This window comes from Plecotus auritus (genome assembly GCF_963455305.1).
Source record: "Plecotus auritus genome assembly, chromosome: 2".
NCBI classification, from domain to species: domain Eukaryota; kingdom Metazoa; phylum Chordata; class Mammalia; order Chiroptera; family Vespertilionidae; genus Plecotus; species Plecotus auritus.
In genome coordinates, this window is record NC_137771.1 from 227,641,644 (window position 1) to 227,669,017 (window position 27,374).

Here is a 27,374-nt window from a genome sequence, read left to right on the forward strand (position 1 = left end):
GCTGGCCCCCCGGTGTCCCCAGGGTTAACAGGGGGCGGATGCCCGGGCTGGCGCTGGCCCCCCGGTGTCCCCAGGGTTAACAGGGGGCGGGTGCCCGGGCTGGCGCTGCCCCCCCCCCCACCCCCGGTGTCCCCAGGGTTAACAGGGGGCGGATGCCCGGGCTGGCGCTGGCCCCCCGGTGTCCCCAGGGTTAACAGGGGGCGGGTGCCCGGGCTGGCGCTGCCCCCCGGTGTCCCCAGGGTTAACAGGGGGCGGGCGCCCGGGCTGGCGCTGGCCCCCCGGTGTCCCCAGGGTTAACAGGGGGTGGGCGCCCGGGCTGGCGCTGGCCCCCCGGTGACCCCAGGGTTAACAGGGGGCGGGCGCCCAGGCTGGCACTGGCTCCCTGCTCTTCAGTGTCCCTACAGTTAACAGGAGGCAGAGAAAAAGTTACACAATACCGCATGACTTTACAATCTGAGTATTTTATTTTGCATGGTTATACAGTATGAATGATTAGCTCACAATCCAAGATAGTTTTGTAAGTTGTGTTCTTCAAAATGGTGTTAAGTGTTGTAGTAACAAAATCAAGAACGATGTATTTGACTGGGATAGTGGGGACCACACAGATTCCACAGGGGCTCCGAGCAAGCCATTCCCCACCCTCCCAGCAAAGGGGATCAAGAGCTAACAATACCCAGAGCCCTCACAGCACCTGACCCACTTTTACGTAAAGGTCAGGCCTGTAAATTATCCACCCATGATGCTCAAAGTGAGAGGGCTGAAGAGAAGGCTAAAATCCGGAGAATCCTCACTTCCTCTTCTTTGTGGAATACAGTTTTTCTTCAAGTGGGACCGGGACAATCCCTTCACATGCCTTTACTTCCTGGGTCAGAGGGTGTTTTACAATATTAGGTCTGATGACGTCAATGTCTCGAGACAAGTGCTCCAGCATGCTTTCAACCGTTGTTGTTGGTGCATAGAAATCCACCAAGAAATACCTGCAATGAAACAGAAATTCATGAATTCCTGCATTCTGAAATGTAACACGCGCACGCTTTGGGTCAATGCCTTCATTCTGCCCCGCCCGGATAAAGACATCACCTGCACACAAATGCATACTGCCCGCTACCAAGGCCTCAGCTACCCACAAATGCATCCTACAGCCGACCAGCTAAGCAAGGGTGCTGGCATGCCCAGCCTCCCTCTCCCCGTGTCCTTGCCCATTACCCTGCTGTGAAAATCTGAATCCAAACCAACGTTAGGGTAGCAGAAAGCCTTGTGACATCACATAGAGTGGCGAACACTAGCGAGCACGGTGAAGTTATGGGTGCAAACAGAGCATGCTGTCAACAAGACCGAACTTCTCAACAAACCATGAGTGGGTGTTTTTTGTTAAAACATCTATTAGGTATTCTTCTAATTTTCCAAATGATTTTACAAGTAACTTAATGCACCGAAGAGACACAGTGAGACCATCAGCTACCCTTCACAAACAAGGAAGAAGATTAAGACCGGCCTGGGACTTGTATAAGACAAGTGCACATCCAAAAACGGACCAAGAACAAAAGAATTACTTGCCCATTGTGGGGAAGGAAACCAACATCCAGATCCAGGAAGCCCAGAGAGTTCCAAACAAGAACCCATAGGGACCCACACCAAGACACATTATAATTAAAACAACCAAAGTCAAAGGCAAGGAGAGAAGATTAAAAGCAGCACGGGAAAAACAGCTCGTTACATACAAGGGAGCTCCCGTCAGACTACCAGCACATTTTTTTGGCAGAAGTTCTTCAGCCAGAAGGGAGTGCCACGATATAGGCAACATGCAGAAAGAAAAACTTCCAACCAAGAATACTCCACGGCACCACCGGCCAGTGTGGCTCAGCTGGTTGGGGCTCATCGCATACACCGAAAGGCTGCTGGTTTGATTCCCGGTCAGGGGACATACCTAGGCTGTGGGCGTGATCCCCGGCTAGGGCATGTACAGGAGGCAACCGATGGATGTTTCTCTCATGCATCTCTCTCTCTCTCTCTCTTTCCTCTCTCTAAAAATAAAAATAAATAAATCAGTAAAACATATCCTCAGCTGAGGATTAAAAAAAAAGACAAAGAATACTTTATGGCGAAGTTACTATTCAGAATTGTAGGAGAAATAGTTTTCCAGATAAGCAAAAACTAAAGGAGTTCATCATTTCTAAACCAGCCTTACAAGAAAGGGACTTCTTTCCGCTGAAAAGTAAGAGGGCTAATTAATAACAAGAAAACACATGAAATGTAATAAATCTCACTGGAAAGGCGGGTATATACTAAAGGTAGTAGACTTATCACTTAGAAAGCTAAACAAGGTTAAAGACAGAAACAGTGAAAATAACTATGGTTATGATAATTAGTTAAAGGATATACAAGGTAAAAGACGTGAAGCGTGACATAAAATGTGGGGAGAGTGAAAGTGTTGAGCTGTAGAATGGGAGCAAACAAGTTGTTACCAACCTACAATGGGCGGTCATGGATGTAAGCTGTAACATGTAAGCCTCGTTACAACCACCAAGCAAACACCTACAGTGAAAACACAAAGAGGAAGAGGAGGAATGGGAGGAAACCACTATCTAGTCATCACCTACAAAGGAAGAGAGCAAGAGAAGAAGGAACAGAGAAACACCAACAGCCCGGAAACAATTAACAAGAGGACCATCAGTACTTACCCGCCAATAACTGCTTTAAATGCAAATGGACCAAGTTCTTCAGCCAAAGACATAGATAACAAATAAAACCCATTGATATGCTGCCTACAAGCAACTCCCTTTAGAGGGAGGGACACACACAGACTGAAAGTGGTGGGATGGACAAAGGTGTTCCATGCAATGGAAACAAACAAACTGAAAAGCTAGGATAGCTATACTTGTATTAGACAAGAGAGACTTTAAAATGAAAAGAGTAGTAAGAGACAGACAAGGGCATTACATAATAATAACGGGGTTAATCCACCAAGAGGATGTAACACTTGTAAACATGTATGCACCTGACACAGGAGCACCTACGTATGTAAAGCAAACATTCAAAGACCTAAAGGCAGAAACAGACAGCAATACAACAGTAAGGGATTTTAACACCCCACTTATCGATGTGTCGAACATCCAGACCAAAAACCAGTAAGGAAACATCTGCCTTAAATGACACATGATACCAGATGGACTTAACACATACACAAAGGACGTAACAGCCGAAAGCAACAAAACACACGTTCTAGTTAAGGGTGCGTGGAGTTTTTTTGGCTTTATCATATGTTAAGCCACAAAACAAGTCTTTTTTTTTATTTTTTATTCATTTCAGAGAGGAAGGGAGAGGGGGAGAGAGATTGGAACATCCATGATGAGAGATCAATCACTGATCAGCTGCCTCCTACATGCCCCCTACAGGGGATCAAGCCTGCAACCCAGGCATGTGCCCTTGACTGGAATCGAACCCGGGGCCCTTCGGTTCGCAGGCCGATGCTTTCTCCACTGAGCCAAACTGGCTAGGGCTCAAAACAAGTCTTAATACATTTTAAAAAATTAAAATAACGCCAAGCATCTTTTCTGACTACAATGGTATGAAACTAGAAGTTAATTACACAAGGAAATCTGGACAATTCATAAACATGTGGAGATTAAATAACATGCTACTGAACCACCAACGGGTCAAAGAAAAAATTAAAGGAGAAATAAAATTTAAAAATACCTTCAGATAATGAAAATGAACATAGAGGTTTTCCTTGCTACCCCAAAGTAGACCGTGCCTATGAAGTCTTTCGGAAGCCGAAATGGACCAAGTGAAGAAGCAATTATTATTAATTTATATGAAAAGAATTTTTATAATGTACATACCATGTTTTCATTTCATCCCCACAGTCAAAACTCTTCATTACCCCCGTGCCATGCTGCGTGTGACTCCCAGGCGAGCGCGCTCGGGCCGCAAGGATACACAAAAGCAGCAGCAGGGCAAGGTCCCACGGACACAGTTCCCAGCTGGCAGGGCCGCCCCTGCTTTGCAGAGCGCACGCCTCTGTCCTGGCTGCCGCAAGACAATGCAAATTCTGTCCTGCTGATGAGCATTTAACGAAGTCCCGTACCCATTCCGGATAAAAGCTCAGCCAACCACAGAGAGGACCTTCTGCAGCCTTATAAAGCGCGTCCTTGCAAAACGACAACTAACAACAAACTCACTGGGGAACGTCCGAAGGCTCTCCTCCGGAGACGGGGAGTACACACAGTCTGCTCTCACCACTTCAACATCGACTGCAGTCTGCCAGCGCGAGAAGGCAAGAGCAGAGGAAGTAAAGGCATGCAGACTGGTCAGCAGGAAGCAAAACTGTCTCCATCTGCAGAGGTCATGACTGGGCGTATACAAAGTCTGAAGAAATTTACAGAAAGGTATTAGAACTAATAACTGACTTAGTAAGCTTACAAGACACAATGTTCATATACCAAAAATAAAATCAATGGTATTTCTATATACTAGCAACAAGCAATCAGACCTTGAAATTAAAACACAACACTTAGGAATTAATCTGACAAAAGACGAGCAGGACCTGTACACGACGAACTACAGGCGGCCGTGAGAAGAAATGAAAGAAGACCCACGTAATGGAGAGGCACGCCTGGTCCGGGGGTAGGAAAATGCAAATTTATTTAGATGCCCATTCTCCCAAACTGACCTATAGAGCCAAGAGAACCCCAACAAAACCACAGCAGATTCCTTGTTAGAAACTGACCGACTGATTCTGAAGTTCACATGGGAATTCCAAGAACCTGAAACAGCCAAACTAACTTGAACAACGAATGTAGTGCAAACCGAACACCACCTGATTTCAAGACTTATTCTACAGCGGTGGGAACCGAGGTAGCACGTGTTCAGATACCGGCACACACATCAACAGAACATGGAACGAAGAGTCCATAGCAGACGCACACATGTACGTGCAGCTGGTTTTAGACAGAGGTGGGGAGGCAGCTCAGGGAGAGAGGACAGTCCTTCCGACAAGCGCCACAACAACAGTTCACTCTCCACATGCAGAGCAATCAGCCTTCAACACGGACAAGGAGGGGTCACAGGTAACCCAAAACGAACAGGATCGCCACGTGAAACCCGAAGCCAGAAGAGCAGAAGGGACACAGGAGAAAACCCTTTGCGGCAGCCTTGGTGCAGGCCAAGATTCCTTCGGCATGCTACCAAACGCACAGCCCCGAAAAGGAAACACGTGATCAGTCAGGCCTCACCAAAACTAAAAACTGCTCTTGGTCTTTGTTCCTTTTAACTGCTCTCTGGAAGATGCTGTGAAGATAACAAAAAGATAAGCCACAGACTGGGATCTGTAACTCGCATGTGTGATAAAGGACTTATTTCTAGAACATAAAGACCTTAACGTTTTTAATTTAAAAAAATGTGTAATGGGTGTAAGATAGGAAGTAACATTCCACCCAAGATACACACCGGTGAAGAAGCACAGAAAAGATGGTTACGGTCGTCAGTCACCCGTCAGAGCGGTCAGCACGAACAGGACTGACCACACCGGTGCCGGTGGACAGAGGAGCTGCACGCACGCTCCCACCCGCAAGCGGGAACGCAAGCTGATACAGCCACTTTGGGAAAGAGCTTGGCGCTTTCTTAAAAAGTTAAACATAGCCCGCCCGCCATTATGACTGAGCCCTCCATTCCTAGGTACTTACCCGGGAAAGGTTCAAGGGCATGTCCAAGAACAACTCGTAGGTGAACGTTCATAGCAGTTTTACTGCTAACAACCCCAAACTGGAAGCCACATGGACGTCCATCCACATGGAACCCAACAGGCAACGGGTGTGTCCATCCATGGCCTGCTACTCCGGAATAACAAGACCCCACGGATGCGCGCTCCCGAGAACCTCATCGTAACTCTACTGAGCGGAAGAAACTAGAGTCGGAGCGTACACGCTGTGTGACCCCACGGCAGGTTCTAGAAAACAGGAACCAAGCTGCCGGATGAAAGCAGCTTGGTGGTTGCTGGGGACTCGGGAGAGGTGGCGGGAGAGTCACCAGAGGCAGGAGGACGCTTTAGGGCGACGACCCGTCCATCCTTACTGGGCCGATTTCAACCCTTCCTGAACTGCGGTTCTGTTTCTGTAAGGACTGCGAGAGGGCACGCAGGAGCTGCGTGGGCAGGCGTGGCGGTGACGGGCGGTGACAAGGGAGCAATCGAGCTGATGAAGACTCCAGAGCAGGGGTCCTCGGACTTTTTACACAGGGGGCCAGTTCCCTGTCCCTCAGACCGTGGGAGGGCCGGACTATAGTTTAAAAAAAAACTATGAACAAATTCCTATGCGCACTGCGGGCCCGGGACGCGTCGGCTGCTGAGCAGGACAGGCAGCGGCCCCCGGCGGGCCGGATCCATGTCCTCGGCGGGCCGCATGTGGCCCGCGGGCCGTGGTTTGAGGACGCCTGCTCCGGAGTGTCCTGGTGTGCCGCCTCCCCCGGCCCGCAGCGTCCCGAAGCAGCGCCTTGCACATGGCTCACTGGCGAGGCCGCACTGGAGGTCAGAGCCCAGCCCGGCCCCGCTTCCCCGGCTCCGCACCTGGTTATCTCTACTTCAGTGGCAGGCACCGGGGTTACACTCACCCAGCGCCTCCTCACTGATCCTGCCCTGAGGAAGGCTCTGAAATAAAAAGTGGGATCACCCTCGAACGACCTCCTTGCCAACCCGCCACTGCCCCCCTCCCAATAATGACGGCCGCCCGGTGGCCAGGTCAGGGGACCTCGCACTCCCAGCGCCAGCACCCTTCTCCCCGTCTGACCACGTCTCCCCCCCGCCGTCTCATACACTGTCCTCCCACCCCACGCACGGCGGTGCCTCCGCTGCCACGTGCCGTCACTTCCTTCCCCAGCAGGCAGCCTGCTCTGGGCACGTCCGCGTCCTCCCTGCGCTCCTGCCTTCCCTGCCTTCTGTCTGTTTCTAGAACAGTCTCGCTCCTTTGTGTGCAGATGGTCTGAGGCCGTGTGCTGGCGACCACCACAGACACAGGCCGCCTGGGGGAGTCTCCGCGGGCCTGAAGCAGCCAGGCTGTGCCCACGCCAGCCCCCCGGGCCTCCTGCTCCCTGAGGTCAGCCCCCTCTGAGCGGTCCAGTCCAAGCTGTTGGAATGCCACGCGGAGGCGGGCAGCCCTTTTCCCCACCCCCACCCCGCTCCACCGGAGGCACCGCTGGTGGGCGAGCTGCGGAGGACAACGGGTTTCTAAGAGAAGGTGTGTTCACAGTTGCCAACAACCAACGCAGCCCAAACCCTTCCTCAGCCCCCATCCGGAACCGCCTTCCCACACGGCCTCCCCGAGGCTGAGGGCCACACCCAGCGCTTCACACGCGTGTGAGAAGCAGGCGAAGGAGGCCAAGATGGAAGCCAGAAGCCAAGAAACACTGCACACAGGACTCTGCAATGTCCACAGTGCCCTTACCCCAACAGCCCGAGGGCGAGGGGCAGGGGAGGGGCAGGGGAGGGCAGGGGAGGGCAGGGGAGGAGTGGGGGAGGGACGGGGGAGGGGCAGGGGAGGGGCAGGGGAGGGCAGGGGAGGGACAGGGCAGGGCAGGGGAGAAGGCGGAGGGGTGTGGGCTGGTGGGGTCCAGCGGCCTCTCCCCGGCGATGCTGCGGCTCTAGCAGGTTCCACGTCTCCCGTCGCCCCTGCCGCTGCCCTGAGCTCACAATGGTTAGTCAGGTCACTCGGCTGGAGTGGCCACGGCCAGGACGCCAGGAGAGCAGGGCGGCGCCTCTGGGACCAAGAAGCTGCAGGAGCTGTGGGCCCGTGGGTCACAGCATCACAGCAAGTCAAGGCTGGACAGACCCTGCAGACACTGCCGTGCGACCCTCCTGCTGCTTAGGGACCGTCTGCCCGGGCCCCGGAGTGAGAGGCAGCCCCCCCACACCCCAGTTCCCACTGGCAGCCCAGCTCGTGCCTGGCAGCCCGCGTTCTGGAGGTTTCTCAGGAGTAAAGGGAAGTCCCAGAAGAAGGCCTGGGATCTGGGCTTGGCTTCGAAAGCTCCTGTTCCTACAGCCCCGCAGCCTCTCTCTTAGCCTCCCTGCCTCCCCCCAGGCACGGCCCTCCGCCAGCAACCACCCCAACAGGGCCAGGGCCGCAAGCCACGGAGCCTGCGCCCACACCACGGCCGGGACAGTCACTTCACGCTGTCACCTGCTCCTCTGTGCCCGGGGCTCACGTGGGCAAAGGAGCGGGAACTGCCATGGCCTATCACCCCGTGGAAATTTCCACAGAAAGGACCCGCCACCGACCGAGCCGGGAGGAGGTCCAGTCACACCCGCACGGGCGGCCCTCCCTCCTCCTCCCGGGAGCCCAGGCCTCTCTCCCCTCCAGGAGAGAAGCAGGCAGACGTCCAGGACAAACGTCCAGGACAACCCTTCGGCCCGGGTCAGTCCCTGCCGGCCTCAGTGGCCCCCAGGGCTTTCCCACGCAGGAGAGGCCGCACGTCCCTGCGGCTGCTGGTCCGTACGCTGTTCCCCCCCGTTTATCCGGGACAAATGGACCTGGTCATTCACACCTCCTGTGAGCAAACCTCAGACGGAGCCAAGGTGGAGGCGCGTGCAGGGGGCCCTGCCCTCCTGGAACCTGAGGTGCTGGGAGAGGGGCCGGTGCTGGGCGGGCGGAAACCTAGGCCCCCGCCTGGCCTCGCACTCGCAGCCCACGGAAGGGACAGAAGGCACGGAAGGGACGGATGGAAGGGACGAACGGAAGGGACGCAGCTCCCAGCTGCTGTGCCTCCCCCTACAGACGGCCTGGGTGGCACGAGATTCCAGACACGAGGGCCCAGCGCAGCCTGCGTTTCCCTTTTCATGCGAGAGCGTGAGGCCTGGTGAGGGCTCCTCGCGGCTGTGGGTCCAGCAGCCTCTGCCGCCTCCCAGGACAGCACAGATCCCTAGGAGTCAGGGTGAAGCGATGACCTTGAAACTCCCCTGACACCGCTCCCTGCACGCTGCTGAGGGTTGCCATGGAGAAGCCACTCTGAAATGCAGATGAGCTCGGCTCCAGGGGCCAAAGGGGCCTGGTGTTTGCAGAGGCTGCCAGAGCCCTCTGCCCACCTTCCCCCGCCCTAGAGAGGGGAGGGTCCAGGACCCAGCGACCACAGGCAGCACCACCGAGTGCTTCACGGCCTCACCGAGCAGACAGAATCGCAACACAGAACCCATCACAGCCCCGTGGACCGGTTCCCACCTCCCTCCTCACAACAAGCTCCTCACTCCGGGAACACAGTCTGAATTACTGCAATTGTCCCCCCTCCCCCCGAAGCTGGCCTTCCAATCGAAAATAATCAAGCTCTCCGACAGCCAGCTTCCCGCCTCCACTCGGCCAGCGTGGCACCTGAGACCTACACCTGACCACCCAGCCCAGGGGTGGGCAAACTTTTTGACTCGAGGGCCACCATGGGTTCTTAAACTGGACCGGAGGGCCGGAACAAAAGCATGGATGGAGTGTTTGTGTGAACTAATATAAATTCAAAGTAAAGGAGCGGAGGGGAGAGCAAGAGAACCGGATAGAACAGCCGGATCCGGCCCGCGGTCCGTAGTTTGCCCACGGCTGGCCCAGCCCCTCACCACGGCTCGGCGGCACGGGGCAGCAGGGCCATCCAAGCACTCCCGGCCGGCGGTGCACTGAAGGGGCGCTGTCCGTGTGTGTTCCAGCCGGGCCCCGCTGCACCCACGTGTGAAACCTGTGGAGAAGCACTGAGCTTCAGGCGGCACCGCCTCGGCACTGGCGGAAAGAAGGAGGCTGTTCGGGGGGAGGAAGGACGGGGGCTCCGGACACCAGCGCGTTCCTCACCCCAGACGCCGTGCCCACCGCGGGCAGGACAGGCCTGTTTCATAGGCGGGACCTGGCCCTGGGGAGACGATGACAACCTACCCACCTTCCTGTTTCTCAAGACTCACTACCGAGTCCCCACGGCCGGAGACCGGCTTCCCCAGGACCGATGAGCCCCAGGCGGAGAGGGCCACCGGGAACACGCCACCCTGGGCGGCGGCTTCCAGAGCCGGCTGCTCGGTGCTTCCTGGCCCTCTCCCCTGGGCCCTCACCCCGGACCCCGATCGGTCACAAGCCCCTGCCCCCCTGCCCCCTGCCCCCTGCCCCGTGCTGAGGGAGGAAGGTCTCTCTGCAGAGCTCCGGCCGTCCAGGCTGTGCTGGCTTTTCACGTCACTTGTCTCAGCGCTGTGTTTACAACAGGTTTCCCAGAGCAAGCGCCTGCCTGCCTGTGAGCGGGGTTCTTTGTCTATCAAACAGTCACACACTCACTCACAGCCTCCCTTCCCCCAGCAGACAAGTGGAAATTTCCACTGAACTCTCCGTGGCTCGCGGTGGGAGGGGGAGGGGAAGGGGAGTGGTTTGGAGCCCAAGTATCTTGGAGCCTTTTGGAGACAGAACACAGACTGTCTGGATGCCAGTCCTGGGCTCTGGGGGTCAGACCCGCCGAAGCCAGCTCCCCCGTGGCCGTGAGCCCCCACCTCAGACCCAGGCCTCTGCATGGAAAGCCGCTCCTTTTCACATCTGCCGGCTCACACACAGAAAGCCACCACCCGTCACTGAGCAGCCCCCCGCCGCTGCAGCCTGCCCTGCGAGCCCGCGGGGAACCTGCACACAGGACGGGCGGGCTGCAGGCCGGACTCCGCTGCCGGCAGGCATAAGACATGGGTGTGCACGGGACACGGGAGTGCGTGAGACATGGGAGTGCGTGAGACATGGGAATGAATGGCAACGTGGGAACGTATGGGACATGAAAGTGCATGGGACATGGGAACACGTCGGACGTAAGAATACATGGGACATGGGAACACATGGGAATGCACAAGACATGGGTGTGCATGGGACACAGGAGTGCGTGAGACATGGGAATGAATGGCAACGTGGGAACGCATGGGACACGGGAACACATGGGAATGCACGGGAACATGGGAATGCTGGCCGCTGGGAAGACCACGGCAGGGCACCCATCTCCACGGGGCTGGTGCCAGCTCTCCGGGAGCGGACTGCAGACTCGTGGGGAGCAAGTCAGTCAGATCCCACTGGTCCCCCAGAGCCAGTTCTTCTTATCACTGCGCACCGTAACTGGGCAGCTCACCGTAACAGGGCAGCTCACCTGCGTGCAGCAAGTCTCCGCTGTTCACACCTATTCCCGTTTCAGAGCAGATGAGAAAGAGGGACAGGCAGGGAAGAAAGCCTCCCGGGGTGTGTTCCGCAGCCAGCCGTTTCGCTGCAGCCAGCAGGCAAGGCCACGCCGGGCACCCTTACAGGCACACCGGCCAGCCTAGGCCGGTCACGGCACCTCTGCTCCCTCCCAGCACCAGCTCTCCGGGGTCTCGGCCCAGCCCCATCCCGTGGAGGAGAGCCTGGACCAGCACGCGCAGTGGGGAGGCACTGGGGTGCTTCTGCAGGCCGCTGCGGCTGAGACCCTGCCGTCCAGATGAGCACCCGCCCCCACCGCCCCTCCTGCCCGTGCGCCGGCCCTGTCTCACTCCGGAGCTGGGGGAGGATGCTCCGCACCCCCTTGCCTGCCACAGGTTGATGAGGTGCCAGGGAGCACGCAAAGGCACACAGGAGAGAACATCTAGGGGCCTCCCCGAGGCCGAAGCAAATGCAGAGTGGGGGTGACCCAGGCCTCCTAAGAGCCCGCTCCGAGGCCTGCTCTGCGGTCTCCAGACACGGCCTACGGCCTCCACCTGGACAGCAGGGGCAGAAGACTCACCCCCTCCCCTGCACCCCAGCCTGGCCCCTCCCACACCCCCAGAAGACTCACCCCCCCACACCCTAGCCTGGCTCCCCACAACACCCCAGCCTGGCCCACCTCCCCCCCACACCCCAGCCTGGCCCACCACCCTCCCCCCGCACCCCAGCCTGGCCCACCTCCCCCCAGCACCCCACCCTGCCCCCCCCCCCGACCCCAGCCTGGCCCGATAGTCAACTGCTCCCTGTTCCTAAACGCGCACCACCAGGGGACAGCTGACATGGGAAGTGACCTCCCTGGGAATCAGTCTGTCAGTTTCATTCAGATGACGCCTGAGATGCCACCGCCCTGATCGAGGAGGCCTGGCCCAGGCTCCCTCGGCGGCCGGCTGGAGCGGAGCGGAGCGGAGCGGAGCGGCATTGACCATGTGCGCTGTCGCCCTGAGACTGAGAAGTTAGCCATCAGGTTGTTCCAGCGGGAAAACAGGTTCCCAGGACGGACAACAGACCCACAGACAGACGTTCTGGAATGCTGCCTGTTCCTAACGCAGGGCTGACCACATTAACCCCTGGACTCGAACGACTGTATTTTCATTTTCGGCACACACTGCGCGCGTGCGCCTGATGCAGTCATCAGCAGCAGCTGCCCCTCCCCAGCGGCCCTGCGCCCTCCGCGGCTGAGCCCAACGGCGGGATCTCTCCTACGGAAGCCCTTCTCCACCCTGGTTCCCTTCCCGGCCTGGTGGCACGTGTGCGGCAGCGTGCGATGCGGGGAAGGGGGGAGGTGGGGAATGGCAGGGGCAGTCACCCCACATGAGGGGACGGCCCTGACAGACGCCTGGCTGTGAGCCGGGCAGGCGAACCCGCTGTGCGGGTCCTGCCCCACGGCCGGCGGTGCCCAGGTGGGCCACGTGTAGGTAAGCCCCCAACGCAACTGCCAGCGGGAGACCAGCAACCACGGCCGTCACAGGAACCGCCTGAGGCCTCGGATCGCTAGGACTCCTCCTCTCCCCGCAACCCCCAGCACACAACGCAGCGAGTCTCGAGGGCATCGGGGTCACGCAGCAGCCACGGAACACCGGCTCCCATACCGCAGCCTCGGGACGGCGTCAGGGCCCCGCCAGAATTCCGGGGCACGGCCGCCAGGCGGCTCAGGAAGAGCTGCTGATGGTGCACAGGGCTCCGGAAGCTGAGACCGTGCGAGGCCCCGCACCTCCCTGACGCAGACACCGCACCTAACCGGCCTGTGGAACTAGCGCTTCACGGACCACTCGCTGGGGAGCATTACCTTCAACAACAATACCAGACACCGATGCACCCCAGAAAACAGGCGTCTACAGAGGCTCCTGGGGGCGCCCCCGCCCACCCGCTCCGTGTCTGTGAATAACGCACACCTGAGAATGCGGCTTCTCTGCTGCCGTCTGAACGAGGAGAGCAGGAGTACAGCCTCAAGGGAAGCGAGCGAGGGGCTCAGCAGGAGTGAGGGGCCGCGTGCGCCGTGCGGGACCAGGGACGGCGATGCTGTCTTCTCGGTTCTGGCTCAGGCCCAGGGGTTTTCCAGGATCGGGATCTGTCCCACCCACGAGGGAGGCAGCGCCAGCCCACCCAGCGCCGCGTGGACACAGCTGCCCAGGGTGCGGTGCTCGGACGCAGCAGCGCCACCCACCCGGGAGAGAGCTGGTCACACCGCCCCTCCCCGTGAAACCCTCCCCGCGTCCTCCCCCAGAAAAGGGCAGAGGAGCGCGCCGGCTGCACACCCGAAAGCACACGAGGGGACCCTGACTCCCCGGTCAGTGCCTTCCGCCAGAGAACCTGGCTCGCCATCCTCCGCCACACTGTAGGCGCTCCTCCTTAAACGAAAAGGCAGAAGGGTCCGCACGTAGCCTTGCTGTTAAAACCTAACCCCTTCCTGGCTAAGGTTCTTTTAACGTTACACACACAACCTCCATCCGCACCGTTACTATGACGGTGCAAGAGGAATAGCCACTGTGCACGCACGTTGCCTAGCAACGCCTCAGGCACTCTGCAGAGGTGTCTCGAGAAGCAGAGCACAGCAGACAGGTGCAGCCACCAGGGGAGCGTGCAGGGGGCCCGGCTCGGCAGGGTTAACGCGGTGAGAAAGCCTCAGTGCGCGCCCGCCCGCCTACCCCACGGACCCTCCATCGCATGAACGACTGCCTCCCCCTTCGCCACCCCTACTCCTGGGACCCAGCGATCGAGATGCCCTCCCTCCAAACCAGAAACCAGGGCTTAGAGAAGCTTCGTGCCAACTCAGCAAACTGGGCTCCAAGAATTTCTACCCAGGACTGTTCTTCTACCACAGACTCAAACCCTTGGCACGTTTGAGGAAGTGGTTGTATACAGGGTGTCCCAAAAAATGTCCACACGCTCCGAGTAATTAAAAAGGCGGTGCTTCTTAAAATGCATCTCACTTTCAAGATGGAGCTCTCCGCTGTTAAGCTGTGCATGCGCTTCTTGGGACACCGTGTGCGATGTGACAAAACATTCCATCACAAGAAGCTGCCCTGACCGGTTTGGCTCAGTGGACAGAGCGTTGGCCTGTGGACTCAAGGGTCCCAGGTTCGATTCCGGTCAAGGGCATGTACCTTGGTTGCGGGCACATCCCCAGTAGGAGGTGTGCAGGAGGCAGCTGATCGATGTTTCTCTCTCATTGATGTTTCTGACTCTCTGTCCCTCTGCCTTCCTCTCTGTAAAAAATCAATAAAACGTATTTAAAAAACAAACACACAAGAAGCTGTGCTTAGAGGCTGAGCAGATGCCGCGGGCTGGGCGCTGGGTGCAGCGCAGTCAGGAGCACCTTTGGCTTGTTGTCTGCACCCTGCACGTTCACTGAGCACGCGCACGACACACTGCTCACGAGGTCTTTTCAAGGCCAAAGGGACAGAAACGCCCGGGGAAAGCGATGCTGAGGGTGACAATGAAACATCTCCCGCAATCGAAAGCTTGAACACCCGTTGCTCCCAGCACGACCTGTGTTTGTACTGATCCCAGGGATGGGCCGGCATCACCCCCCACCCACCTGCAGCGCCCACCGCCGGGCAGCGGGACCAGTCCTTCCTAAGAGGAACGAGCAGGACCCTTCCAGGAGCTGGCCCCGGACACCCCTCCGGCGCAGCGAGGAACTCACCCTCCTCTGTTGTGCCGCCGGTTGTGGGCAGAGATCCGATAAGGAAGCGCCCGCTCCCCCAGGTTCTCCAAGTTCCTCACGACCGCCCCCCTGTCCATCAGGGCTTCCAGCGTCCGCTTCAACGCAGCAGCAGTCTCGGGCTGGGTTGTTCCGTTGTGTTTAAAGAGAAGGAAAAACACATCAGAGTCAACGTAAGAACTGGAAGGACCAAGTCTGGTCAGCTCTAATCAGAACAGCTCTACTGGGAGACACCTTGGGGTCAAAGCAACAGAAACTTGGGCTATCTTAAAATTAAAAAAGAGGGAGAGGGAGAGAGCAGGAGAGAGAGAGAGACTGACATTTACTGTAAAGAAAGCGAGAGCTCACAGGTGCGAAGGGAAATCTGCAGCAGCCGCCTCGGAGTTCAGGGACCAGAGCAGCTCCGGGTCGGGAGGCAGGAGCTTGGGGGTGGCTCTTCCGAGCGCCGTGGCCGGGATGGAGCAGCGCCGGTCACGGTCAGGCCTGGGTCCCACGGCTCCCAACTCCAGCTCCAGGGACGAGCATCCTTTTGGCTGGACACAGCCCATCCCTCCAAAACCACAGCCCGTGGGAAGGCTTTCCCCCAAAGCAACGCTGGGAGACTTCAACCCAAGGAGGCAGGTGGAGACCGCCTCTGCCCGCACGGAGCGCACACTCTGAGGGAGACGCAGAGGACGAGCGACCAGGCTCGGCATGCAGGTGAGGCGCGGAGGGCGAGGCGCACGAGGAAGGAGCCAGGCGTCCCAGGGACAGAGGTCAGGAGAGGGGGGTTGACAGTTAGAATCTGCCCACGCCATAAATCCCAGCACCCAGGGATAGAAGACTCTCCGCACTGGCATCAGTTCCCTCCAGACCTCCCTCCGCACAGGTACCCACAGAAATAAACGTTGGGCAGATGCTTTCCCGGTAAGCCCGTAACCCCAGCTAATGTGAATGGGACGAGGAGGAGCGGGGTGCAGCGGACACCAGAGGACGGGGCGGAGAGGCTGTGCTTAGGACACGTCGAGCCTGCGATGCCGCAGCTCCTCGGGGGGGGGGGGGGGGGGGGGCGGGGACCTCGGGATGCAGCCTGAGCTCCGATCAACAGGCGGGATCGTTACACCTGGAACCCGTGCAGCCAGGTCTCCAACGCCCAGGAGCGAGGGTCGCTGAGGAGGGGGCGTGAGGGGGGAAAAGCTCCACACAGAGGCCCGGGAGCACAGACCCGAGGGGCTGACCAGAGGCCTCGGAGTCAGAGGCAAATGGGGAAGGTCCAAAGAGCAGGGGCGAGGGAGAGGCGCAGCATGGCGGCGGGTGGTCACGTGGAGAGATGGGGCCCGCGGGGAGGCGGGGCGGTCCCCGTGGCAGAGGGTTCGCAGCGAGAAAGCGGAGATACATGTGAGCTGAGCGTCAGGAGAGAGGGATCCGGGCGAGTCAGCCGTGAGCGGGTCACCGTGAGGTGGAAGGGCGTTCGACAAGGACAGCGATGCTGGCAGCTGCGTTTGCTGTCTCTGCTACACGCCCCGCTGGCCCGTGTTCTACGGTTACATATTTAATACACACACACACACACACACACACAGTGCACGCTAGCTCACAGATGTGGAGGCGGGGCTCTGAGCGATGCGATGCCTGCGTGAGGCGGGCAGCGGATCTGCAGGAGGGCCTGATGCGGGAGGACCAGTGAGGACGCAGCGTCGGGAGGAGGCCCGAGGGCCCGGGAGGAAGGGACACCCCTCCCAGCACCCCGAGGGGGTGCCGCACAGACCCCGCCGTGCAGGGGGAACGTCGGGAAAGGCACCTCCCGGGGCTCAGCCTGCGCCCAATGGAACCGGGGCCACGCCAGTGCGCGTGCGGGAAGGCAGGAAACCCGCTGCTTCCGGCGCGCCGGCTGCCGGCTGGCGGCTGGCGCGGTGCTGCGCTGCGTGCGGGCAGGCTCAGACCGCAACTCCACTGCCACCGCATGGTGCGGCCCTCCAGGGATTTTAAAAATGCCCCCGGGAAACCGCACCAACCCATGAGAAAACACCTTTCCTAAAAACAACAGGAAAACCTCTTCACACTGACACTGACACTGACTGGGTGGGAGCCTGTGGCGATTCCTCCTGCGGCCGCGCACACCCCCGTGCTGTCACTCTCCCCGCATCTCACGCACCGTCAGTGTTGCAGGCGCCGCCCTGCTGAGAGCAGTGCAATGTTTCATTTCGTTAAAAATGCTATTTCCTGACCTGGTATCACATCAGTTAGCTTGTGATGAGGTGGGTGAACAGTCTCTTCAAATAAAAAATAGGAGTTACAAGAACAAAACTGATTGATTACTACTAGTCTCCCGACTGGCTACCCGGATCACACGTTTTGGTTTTAGTTTGCACTATTAAAAAGGGATGTATCTCATTACCTCTTGTCTTTTTAAATTCCAACTCAACTATTTATGGCACAAAACAGGGAGACCCTCTTTTGAAGGAAGAGCTTGTGAAATGAAATACTTTGTCTAAAAAAGGGGAAAGCTCCCCAGTAAGAATGTAACTTACGAAAATATCAAAACCCACTTTGTTTGACTTTGGTATGTCAAGGTCAAATTGTAAACTACTTGAAGAGACACACTCATTTCACTGTAATTTCAAATTACCCCGAAGTGTGAAAAGAAAGATGAAGGTGGGGTAAAATACTTATTAGGGAGCTCAGCTTCTCCCATATACCTGGCCTCGTCACTAAATGTGGGGGCAGCAAACCGGGGCCCGTGGGCCACGTCTGGCTCACAGCCTGTCTGTGCGTACAGAGCCTTACGGGAACACTCAGTCCAGGCAGCTCCGGCCATGGTGCCTGCGGACACGTCCAGGAGAGCCCACGTGGCCAACCAGCCTAAACTGGGTCACGACCTGGCCGCCTTCCGCTCTGCACTGCCATGGCTCCACGCAGTCTACATACCCGGATGAAACCATCGGGGGCCACTGAGTTACAGACAGTGACCTCCCCACGGGAGGGGCCCCAGGCAGAACGCAGGGCACCAGCCTAACAGACTTGAGCTGACTGTTCCAATGTCCACAGCATTCAGAAGGGGTCTGCAAACTCACCAGGCCGCCAACAAGCTCGGGATCCAACCAGTCCAGGCTGCCCGCTGCACCTTTCCTCATTAAAGGAAAAGGTTTAGCCCTCGCCAGTTTGGCTCAGTGGATAGAATGTCGGCCCGTGGGTTGAAGGGTCCCGGGTTCGATTCCCATCAAGGGCACGTACCTCAGTTGCGGCTCAATCCTCAACCTCTGTCAGGGCACGTGTGGGAGGCAACCAATCAATGTTTCTCTCTCACACTCCCTCACATGGATGTTTTTCTCTCTCTGTCTCTTCCCCTCTCTCCCACTCTCTCTAAAAATCAATGTTCAAACAAATATCCTCAGGGGAGGATTAACAAAAAAAGAAAATTCACCCTAGACCAGTGGTCGGCAAACTCATCAGTCCACAGAGCCAAATATCAACAGCACAACGATTGAAATTTCTTTGGAGAGCCACATTTTTTAAACTTAAACTTCTTCTAACGCCACTTCTTCAAAACAGACTCGCCCAGGCCGTGGTATTTTGTGGAAGAGCCACACTCAAGGGGCCAAAGAGCCGCACGTGGCTCGCGAGCCGCAGTTTGCCGACCACGGCCCTAGACAAAGTAAAACCGATTTTTGATCTCATTAATTACTGAAACTACTGGTATTCAGTCTACAAGAGAAGCCTCGGAGGAAACCCACCAGCTAGCTTCAACTACCTGCAGGATTACTATGCAAAAACTATTTTACTGGATGCCGAGGGTTAAAGTGGGATCGAAGGGTAGAAGCACACAGACACGAGCCTGTCTGTAACGAGAACCCCTTTCTGAACCTCACAGCCACGTGGGGGTGCAGCAGCTGCCTCTGAAGCTGACCTACGACCCCACAGCGCACAGACAGGCCACCACCACTGGGTCCCTCTCCTCCCGGGGCAGGAGGTAGGCCCTGCTGACGTCGATCTGAAGTCCCTGCCCAGACTGAATTCCAGGGCGACCCTGCCGCCACTCATCATCCGGAGGTCGCTCTGAAATGAAACTGGCTTTTGTAAAAACGACCAATTGCACGCCGTGAGGAACGCACGCCTGCAAGTGGGTGGGGAGATGCTGCAAGAGCCGCTGCACACCGACACCCGCCAGCGGGAGTCCGCTGACGCCGCACGGTCTCCAGAGCGGGGCCCATGCCGCAGCGCGAGGACAGTCGGGCCTGCAACCACCACTGGGAGGCACCTTGCCTAAGGCCCCCCCGAGGGGCCACCCGGGAACACGCCCCTCGACCTGACCTCCTGAGGACAAGGATTTCCCAGCTGCTCGCTGTGGAATCCACCTCCAAAGCGTAGCCGTGGGGCCCAGTCCCTGCTGGTTGAAAACGTGGGAGACAGCCCTGTCTGGTGTGGCTCAGTGGATAGAGCGCCAGCCTGCAAACTGAAAGGTCCCAGGTTCGATTCCGGTCAAGGGCATGTACCTTAGTTGCGGGCACATCCCCAGTAGGAGGTGTGCAGGAGGCAGCTGATCGATGTTTCTCTCCCATCGATGTTTCTGATTCTCTATCCCTCTCCCTTCTTCTCTGTAAAAAATCAATAAAATATATTTTTTAAAAAAAACAAAAACGTGAGAGACAGCCATGAGAGCAGACGCAGCATGTGAGCAGGAAAAGGCAGCTGAACCAGGCGCTGCTGGAGCCCGAGGCAGTCCGCTCCCGGGTCTCAGGGGAGCACTGCTTCCGACGGGGCTCAGGGACTGCGGGCCAGCCACACCCCCGACCCTGACGGCGGGCACCCACCGCTCTGGGAGGTGCAGGGGGTCTGTTGGGGTCGGGCTAACAGCACGACTGACGACAGGAAGGAGGTTCAGATGGAATTTACGTTTGGGGTGCAATCAGCAGGGCGCTCGCAGGGCCTTGTGCAGGGAGAAGCCATGGATTTTTTCTGCTCAAGGCAATGTTTTGACTAGAACATTACAATTCCCGTTTCTTCACTCACCTACACTGGTGAAAACGTAAACTTCTGGAAGGCAATTTATCAATCAAGATTCGTTTAAAATGTGTGCGCCTTCAATCCCAGTCACTCCTAGGAATTTCTCTGAATGCAGCCATAGCCACGGCACACGATGTAACTATGGAACATTCCCCGCAACGTTACTAGGACAGGGAACGAGTGGAAACATAGGCAGCTGTCCGTTAACAGAAGACAGGTCCAATACGTTGTTTTCACTGATTGGACAAGTCCTGGGCAGCCATTGAAACACAGGCCATTGAGCCTTAAATACTGACATGAAAATACTTGCATAATAATAAATCAGCATGTGGAGTCAACCTACATTCTTTTCCAAAGAGAAGTTAGTTATGGACACACACAAAGGAAGTCTGTCTGGAGGAATATACAGCGAAACGTTATTAGCTTTCTCTAGGTAATAAGCATTCTTTTTTTAACACTTTGTTCGCTGATTTATTTCGCAACGAGCAATGAAAAGGCGCACTAGAACCGAACTGGTTGGAGGGCAGACTGAGTCTGGCTTAAGGAGGACTGCTTCCCCTCCATCCGAGCCAATTGCTCCTACAACAGATGCCGTAACGGGAACTCGGTGTTAGGGCCCGACCCCCCGCCTCAGCCCTGCGCGCGCCCTCGCTGGCTCCGCACCCACGGCTGCGGGATGGTGCACCGACAGAGGGCGGCTCAGTGGTCGCCGGGAGCCTCGCGGCCGCGCCTCTGGCATCGGGAGCTGCCACCGTGGCGGCTCCGTCTCTCGGGAATTGGGGCAACGAGTCTGTGCGTCAGGGCTGGACCCCCTGGCCCTGGAGTCGGGCAGGCCAACGGAACAAGGTGAGGAGGCAGTGAGGGGAACTTGCTCATTCAAAGGCCACGTGACCAGGACGGAGTGTCTGGAGACCCAGGAACCCTAACATTAAAAGGTGTTCTTGCCAAAACCGGTGTGGCTCAGTGGATAGAGCGTCGGCCTGGGGACTGAAGGGTCCCAGGTTCGATTCCGGTCAAGGGCATGTACCTTGGTTGCGGGCACATCCCCAGTAGGGGGTATGCAGGAGGCAGCTGATCGATGTTCCTCTCTCATCGATGTTTCTAACTCTATCCCTCTCCCTTCCTCTCTGTAAAAAAATCAATAAAACATATATATATATATATATATATATATATATATATATATATATATATATATATATATATGTTCTTTAAGGGCAGCGATGAAAATAAGGAGCCCGGAGCAGAATGGGAGCAAAGAAAGATGCGAGGAGCAGGAGGCCGTGGCTGTGAGCTCGGCGCAGATCAATGCCCCGGCCGTGGCAAAGCACGCCAGCCGGCGGAGGGTGCAGGCGCAGAGGCAGCAGATGGCCCGTGCGTGGCTCCAGCTGCAAGGCGGGCAGAAGCCTCAGAGCATGAACGGGCTTGCCTGCCCTCCAACGCAGGGGCATCGAGGGGCCCTGTGCCCCACGGTGGAGCTCAGACAGGAATGCCCAGAGCAAGAAGGAAGTCCTGGCTGCATGGGCATGGAGCTACCAGCGGTCCGTTACTACGTGTCTGCATGAGCACCGATCGGCGTAGCTCAGCCACAGCTTTGTTCCTACTCAGTCCACTTGTGTCCGCCGTCCCCAGTTTAGGAGTACCATTGGGAGGTCCCTCTCGGTCCCATCTGGGGGCCGGTTCCTCTCATGCTTTGGCAAGGCCGAGGACAAAGGTGGCACCGCACACACTGGCATCATCGAGGGAGCTCTGAAACTAGATGCCTGCGTCTCACCCGCGGAGATGTCTACTCAGGTGGCCCGGATTTCAAAGATCTTGGGCAACAGAACGGTTTCAAGCGCCCAGGGGCACACGAAGGTGAGAACCACCTTCCGGGAGGAAGGGGCTTGGCTTCGCATCACCCCTAAGGTCAGGATTGTGAAGGATTTTCAGCTCTAATGTAAGGGTCACAGAGCTCCCCTTTGCTCCCAGAACTAAGAGGCCCCCCAAATGTGAAAGAGCAATGACAGCCCCAAGACTGCCTGTTGATACCACGTCCACAGCAGGCAACGTCAGACCCAAGGAGCCCGTGCTTCCTCATCGGAAGACATTCCCAAGCCCACCATCTGTTTCCTGGGAGATTTCCACGTCCGCCCTCCCCGCGCCCCTCCAGATGCGCACGCAGATGAATACAAGGAGAAGGGAACAGAAAGATTGGCAGGAGGCCTGTTGCTATGGCAGCGAGTAAATGCAATGCCCAAGCTCATGGAACCGACAGGGAGAGCGGGAATCAGGTGGACACCCCTAGCTCCCCGGCTTGTTGACGGCTCTCCTTCATGCACAGTTCAGTCCCCTGCCTTCGCCTGCTGTTTCAACCTCCTAGGGAGGGAAGAGGCCACTCGGAGCGAGTGACAGGGAGACCAGGGAGGAGAGAGTCAGCAAAGGACTTGGCTCTCTTACGACCAAAGGTTCGTAAGAAATTTCTTCTTAGATCTGGTGAGTCTTCTAAACATCTGTGTATGGGATTAGCAAAAAATACCAGTTAGTTGACCGGTTTAAAAAGGCAGAATCAGAAACGCGGGCTTTGAAGAGTCGGATTTGCATACGAGCTGAACAACAGACCAAAGGCGTGTCCACCGGCTGGGCCACTGGGTGCTTCACTCGAGGGGTGGAGGAAGGCACGGGAGCGGCTGCACTCCTCTGCAGGGCAGGGAGGAGGAGGTTAAGCAGAGGGTCACAGGAACCCACCCCTGCAAGCCGCAGCCCCTTCCTACAGTGCCCCTCCTCTGCAACCCCAACGGGTCCGTCCATCCCCACGGCCTGCAGTGTGACTACTTAGGAGCACCCCGCCCCCCTCACGAGGCCCCTCCAGACGGCATCCTCCTCGCTCAGCTCACTGCAGGCCGAGATGCACAAGGAAGGTCTGATGGACACACGAGCCAACGAGGAAAGGGAGAGACAGAGGGGCGAGCTCTACCTGGACTTAATCGGCTAGCCAGAAAGCCAGGAGGAAGCCAAGTCATGAGATCCGAGGACAAGGAAGATCTCTGTTGCAGAGGAACACAGCAACCTTTTGGGGTGGGGGTGGGGGTGGGGGTGGGGGTGGGAGAGAGGCAGAGATGCACAAGGAAGCTAACGCACAGCCTTTCAATCAAAAACAGCTGCAAGTTCGGGAACCAGGAGTAAGCAGGTGACAGACAGAAGCAGAAAACGAAGCAGTGAGGACGCAGTGCTGATGCCGTCTTCCTGCCCAAACTCAGTGAATCCAATCGCGAGGAAGCAGACAGATCCAAACCGGGGGAGGGGGGGGGCAGTCACAGAATGACTGTCCTCCAAATGTCAAACACGTCCATGCCCTGAGACAAAGAGAGGCTGAGGAACCCCCCAGGTTAAAGGAGACAGATGCCAACACTAAATGCAACGGTCTGGCCTCTGAACTTAAAAAAAAAATTAAACTTAAAAAAACAGCTTTGCTATAAAAGGACATAATTGAAAAAGCAACATGTGAATACCTATTTAAAATGTATCACTATTACTTCCCAGGTTTTGGTGACTGTATAGTATTTGGACGAGTGATGGTCCTTACCTTGGGAAATATGCCCCCATGTACTGAGTGGGTAGAGGGGAATGATGTCGGCAACTGAGGCTCACAGTTCAGAAACGTGTGCGATTAGAGAAAATGCCAGCGCTAATGTGGCCAAACATTACATTAGCTCCTGGTGAGCCTCGATGATGAGTCCTGGCTTCTTCACACTCCTCTTACAGCTTCCCTACAACCTGAAATCACTTCAAAACCGGAAGTCGGGAACACCGTGGGTATTTCTATTTACTCACTGGGCTCCGTGTACCTCAGTCCTCAGGCGGTGCCTGTGAGCCCACGTTCACACGGGTCCGTGGCAGCGCTCACTGGTCCCCGGAGGGCGGCGCTCATGGAGCCGGTCAGGGCCAAGGAGAGGAACCGTGTGCGGACCCCAGACCCCACTGAGCCCTCACACGGCAAATGACACGTGTTCGCACTGAAAACACTCAGCCACAGAAATGTCCGTTTTTCACTTTATTCAAAGTTGGAACGTAAGTGCTAACATTTCCATAAAATAATTACTATACTTCAGTTACAGGACAAAAATACCACAGGAAAGCATATACTTTGCAAGAAATGTAGTTCATCTTGAGTTTCCAAATACTTTTGAAGGCGAATGCAGCAGCGGGCAGAAATAACACACAGTACACAGAACAGTGTATTCTACAGTCAGGGATGAGAGATGACAGCTCTTTAGCATATCTTCTTTTTTTTTCCTTTTTTTAAACAATAACACTTTTAAAAACACATTAAACCAAGATCATACATGTCTACGATTTTAAAAATCAGATTGTATACAGTAGGTTAAAATAGTCAAGCTAGAACTGTCACGTATGGTTAACAATCCTAATCTACAATCTCAATTGTATTCCTTTCACTATGTCAATGACCTGGTTTAATCAAATTCTACTTTCTGCTTGTAACGAAAACATTGTATGAGAGGGACCCAACTAGCTCTATACCTTTAAAAAAAAAAGCTGCAGACAGTGAGGAGTACACTGGAAATCTATTTACAATTCAAAAAACTCACAATAATTCAGCAACTTCACTTATGGTTACATTTGGTCTACAATGAATAACTGATGAAGTGATACATGTACACAATACACACGACACACCCCAGTGCACAGCTGGTCTCTCAACGGAAGTCTGAAGGAAGCATGAAGGCAGGACACCGGGAAGACATTTTTCAATGTGGACATCTTCTGAAAACGCGTTCATGCTCACACAGCCACGCCGTTACATAGAGCCGGAGAGTGAAGCGATGGATGAAGCATCTCAATGGACGCGAAACAGGAGTTGGTTTTCTTCGTGAAGAAGACTACTGACCTTTGCACAGCAACTGTGTTTGAAATCCACCTCATCCAACAAACAAAAGCGCTGAGAAGCCAACACGGTTCGTGTGAGTGCCAACCTGGGCCTGGGCAACAGAAAACAGGCTGTCCACGCCAGGAATGGCAAGTCCCGCCCTATGTCTGAACTCCGTTGGCAAGCCACACATGGAAGCAGTACTGGTGGGGGAAGCAGGGAAGGATTCCATACCATCATCTAACGGAACGTGTCATCATTAAAAAAAATAAAGCTTTTGTATTGTAACAACCCCACAGAAAAATCCGTGAGCAAAAGACTTGTTGATCTGTTTGCCACTCGAAAGTTAGAGATCTCACAGTGAAATCAGGAATTTCTATGATACATATGTACACGGCGAGGCCTCCTTCACCTAGACTAATTAAAGCAATCTTCATGGAAGTATAAACAAAAGGTATTCTGACAAAAGAATCTTGCACAGCATTAAGTTCTTACACACGTCTGCATTTAAAAGCAACATGGAACGGTGCAGAGCACATACTGCAGGAGACTACCAGGGTCTAGCTGCCTGGCCGGGCCACCAGCTGCCGGGCCACGGCGCTCCTTAGACCTGTCCTCTGCCCTGCCTTCCCGGTGCTTCCCTCTCGGCCCGAAGCCTGAGGCTTTACCTTCTAGATAAAGCTGGAGGGATGCCCCGCTATTTCCTGGTGTCGGGTGAACCCTTCCAGCACCTGTCACACGGGTGTACCCAGATCCAATCCCCATTCCAGCTATCAGAGTTGACCACGTCTTTCCCTAAGAAGGCAACATACAAAACAGAGTGGGAGCAACGGTGGTTACTTCTCTCCCATTCGGAGTTTCATCTTTTGACATGTAGGCAAAATCCAAGACAAAGATATCCTTGTTCATTCTTTTTTTTAAAAAAAAATTATTGATTTCAGAGGTGGAGAGAGAGAGAGAGAAACACCAATGATGAGAGAATCCTGGATCGGCTGCCTCCTGCACACCCTACACTGGGGCTTGAGCTCACACCCCAGGCATGTGCCCTGACCGGGAATCGAACTGTGACCTCCTGGTTCATAGGTCGACCCTCAACCACTGAGCCACGCCAGCCGGGCTCCTTACTCTTGATAAACAGGAACTATTCAGGAAGAGAAAGTTAGGGTGAGATAACAATGCCAAGCAGAACCAAACACACCATCTTCCTCTTTTGCTCCCTCATGCACAGATTTCATCTAATGTGTCTTGAAGCAGGTAATGGACAGGCAAAGGAACCCTGCAGATTCTTACCACACTGGGAAAAGCAAAGGAGCTCATCTGGTCCATCTCAGAACGGCTTTGGTGCTAGCAGCAGCTGCCCCTGTTAAAGGGTGGCGTTTCTCCACATTTCAGGGTGCTATTGATGGGAGATGAAATAGCCTTAAGCCTTAAGATGAGAACCAACCAACATCCAACCTCCAACAGCTCTGCAGCACAGGTTTGTCAAACCGTCCCACCCACCAAAAACCAGTCTGTCCTTCTCTGCTTCCCGCTGGTGGGAAAGAGCCCACAGACCCCCTGTAGCTGGCGATCCGCAAACAGAGCTGTAGCCTTATTGACATCTGTATTCTCTCCCTCCACCGAAGAAATACCAACCTCCTCAGATTATCGCACTGAACTGCTTTTCCTTTGGAACCCAAATGTCACTGTCCAGGGCTTTCAATACTGTGGTCCCATCCTAACCCCAAACCCTGGTGGGTTCTACGGCTGGCACTTGTGGGATACTGAGTACCGTTACTCTTGTGCTTTCTACACGTGGAGGCACACGTGTGGGCAGGGTTTTGTGCTTTCTCTGGGTCTTTGCCCCTCTCCCTATCATGGAATGTGAAACTGCTGTCACATACAGGTTCTCAGATACATCTATCAAGCCTACATTGGATAATGATAAAGTTAAGATATACTCACAAAATCAATATAAGTAACCTTACTTTTTAATTAAGGAAATAAACATGTACAATAAATAACATTTAAGCTGCAACACCAATTGGAGCTACCTGGTTTCCTTGAACCTAAATAAAGGCTGCATAGAAGGTACGGGATATGAATGTCCTTTTTTCTACTTCCCTCCCTAAAGCTGTAAGGAGAGTGTAAGGAGAAGCTAACCAGTTCCAGTCCGGAGGGGAGGCGTGCACCGGCAGTCAGCACACACAGTCAGCACTGGCCACCGGAAGGCCCTGGTCACAACGCAGAGCTCAGACGCAGGCTCAATCACAGCCGCACGCTACACTGGCCTTGGACAATCTGGGATTTCAGCGATAGCAAGGAGTTTAATCTGTCCCCAACTATTACAACAAAGAAGTGAGCTATTAAAGAACATTCCACTTAAAGAAGTCTAGGCTACACTGATATATTGAAAAATTACCCAGACTAGTTAGTCCAGAGGCCATTCACAAAAAAGAAACATCCCTTTATCCACAGCACGAGGGTAACGAGGTGAATTTACCGATCAGTCAGTCCCCAATAAGGCTGTGGTTATCTACCGTCAACTTGTGCTATTGCCAAAGCCACTGAAATATGTATTTCCCTTATTTACAGAGTTCTCTGACTGCAAACGTCTTGAACTGGGGGTGGGGGGGTGTCATGGCAACAGTTCCAGCGCTTTTCTGAGGCGAACAAA

General features: G+C 55.5%; 1 protein-coding gene across 1 annotated transcript in view; it reads right to left on the reverse strand.

The window, feature by feature from the left end:
* Positions 1 to 442: 442 nt before the first annotated feature.
* Positions 443 to 27,374, reverse strand: part of MRPS6 (mitochondrial ribosomal protein S6) — a 58,101-nt gene continuing 31,169 nt past the window's right edge. Inside the window, exons 2-3 of the mRNA XM_080656226.1 lie at positions 14,851 to 14,990; positions 443 to 977 (exon numbers count right to left, since the gene is read on the reverse strand). Coding sequence (XP_080512352.1) covers positions 788 to 977; positions 14,851 to 14,990 — 330 coding nt within the window. The 3' untranslated portion in view covers positions 443 to 787. The remainder of the gene's footprint in view (positions 978 to 14,850; positions 14,991 to 27,374) is intronic.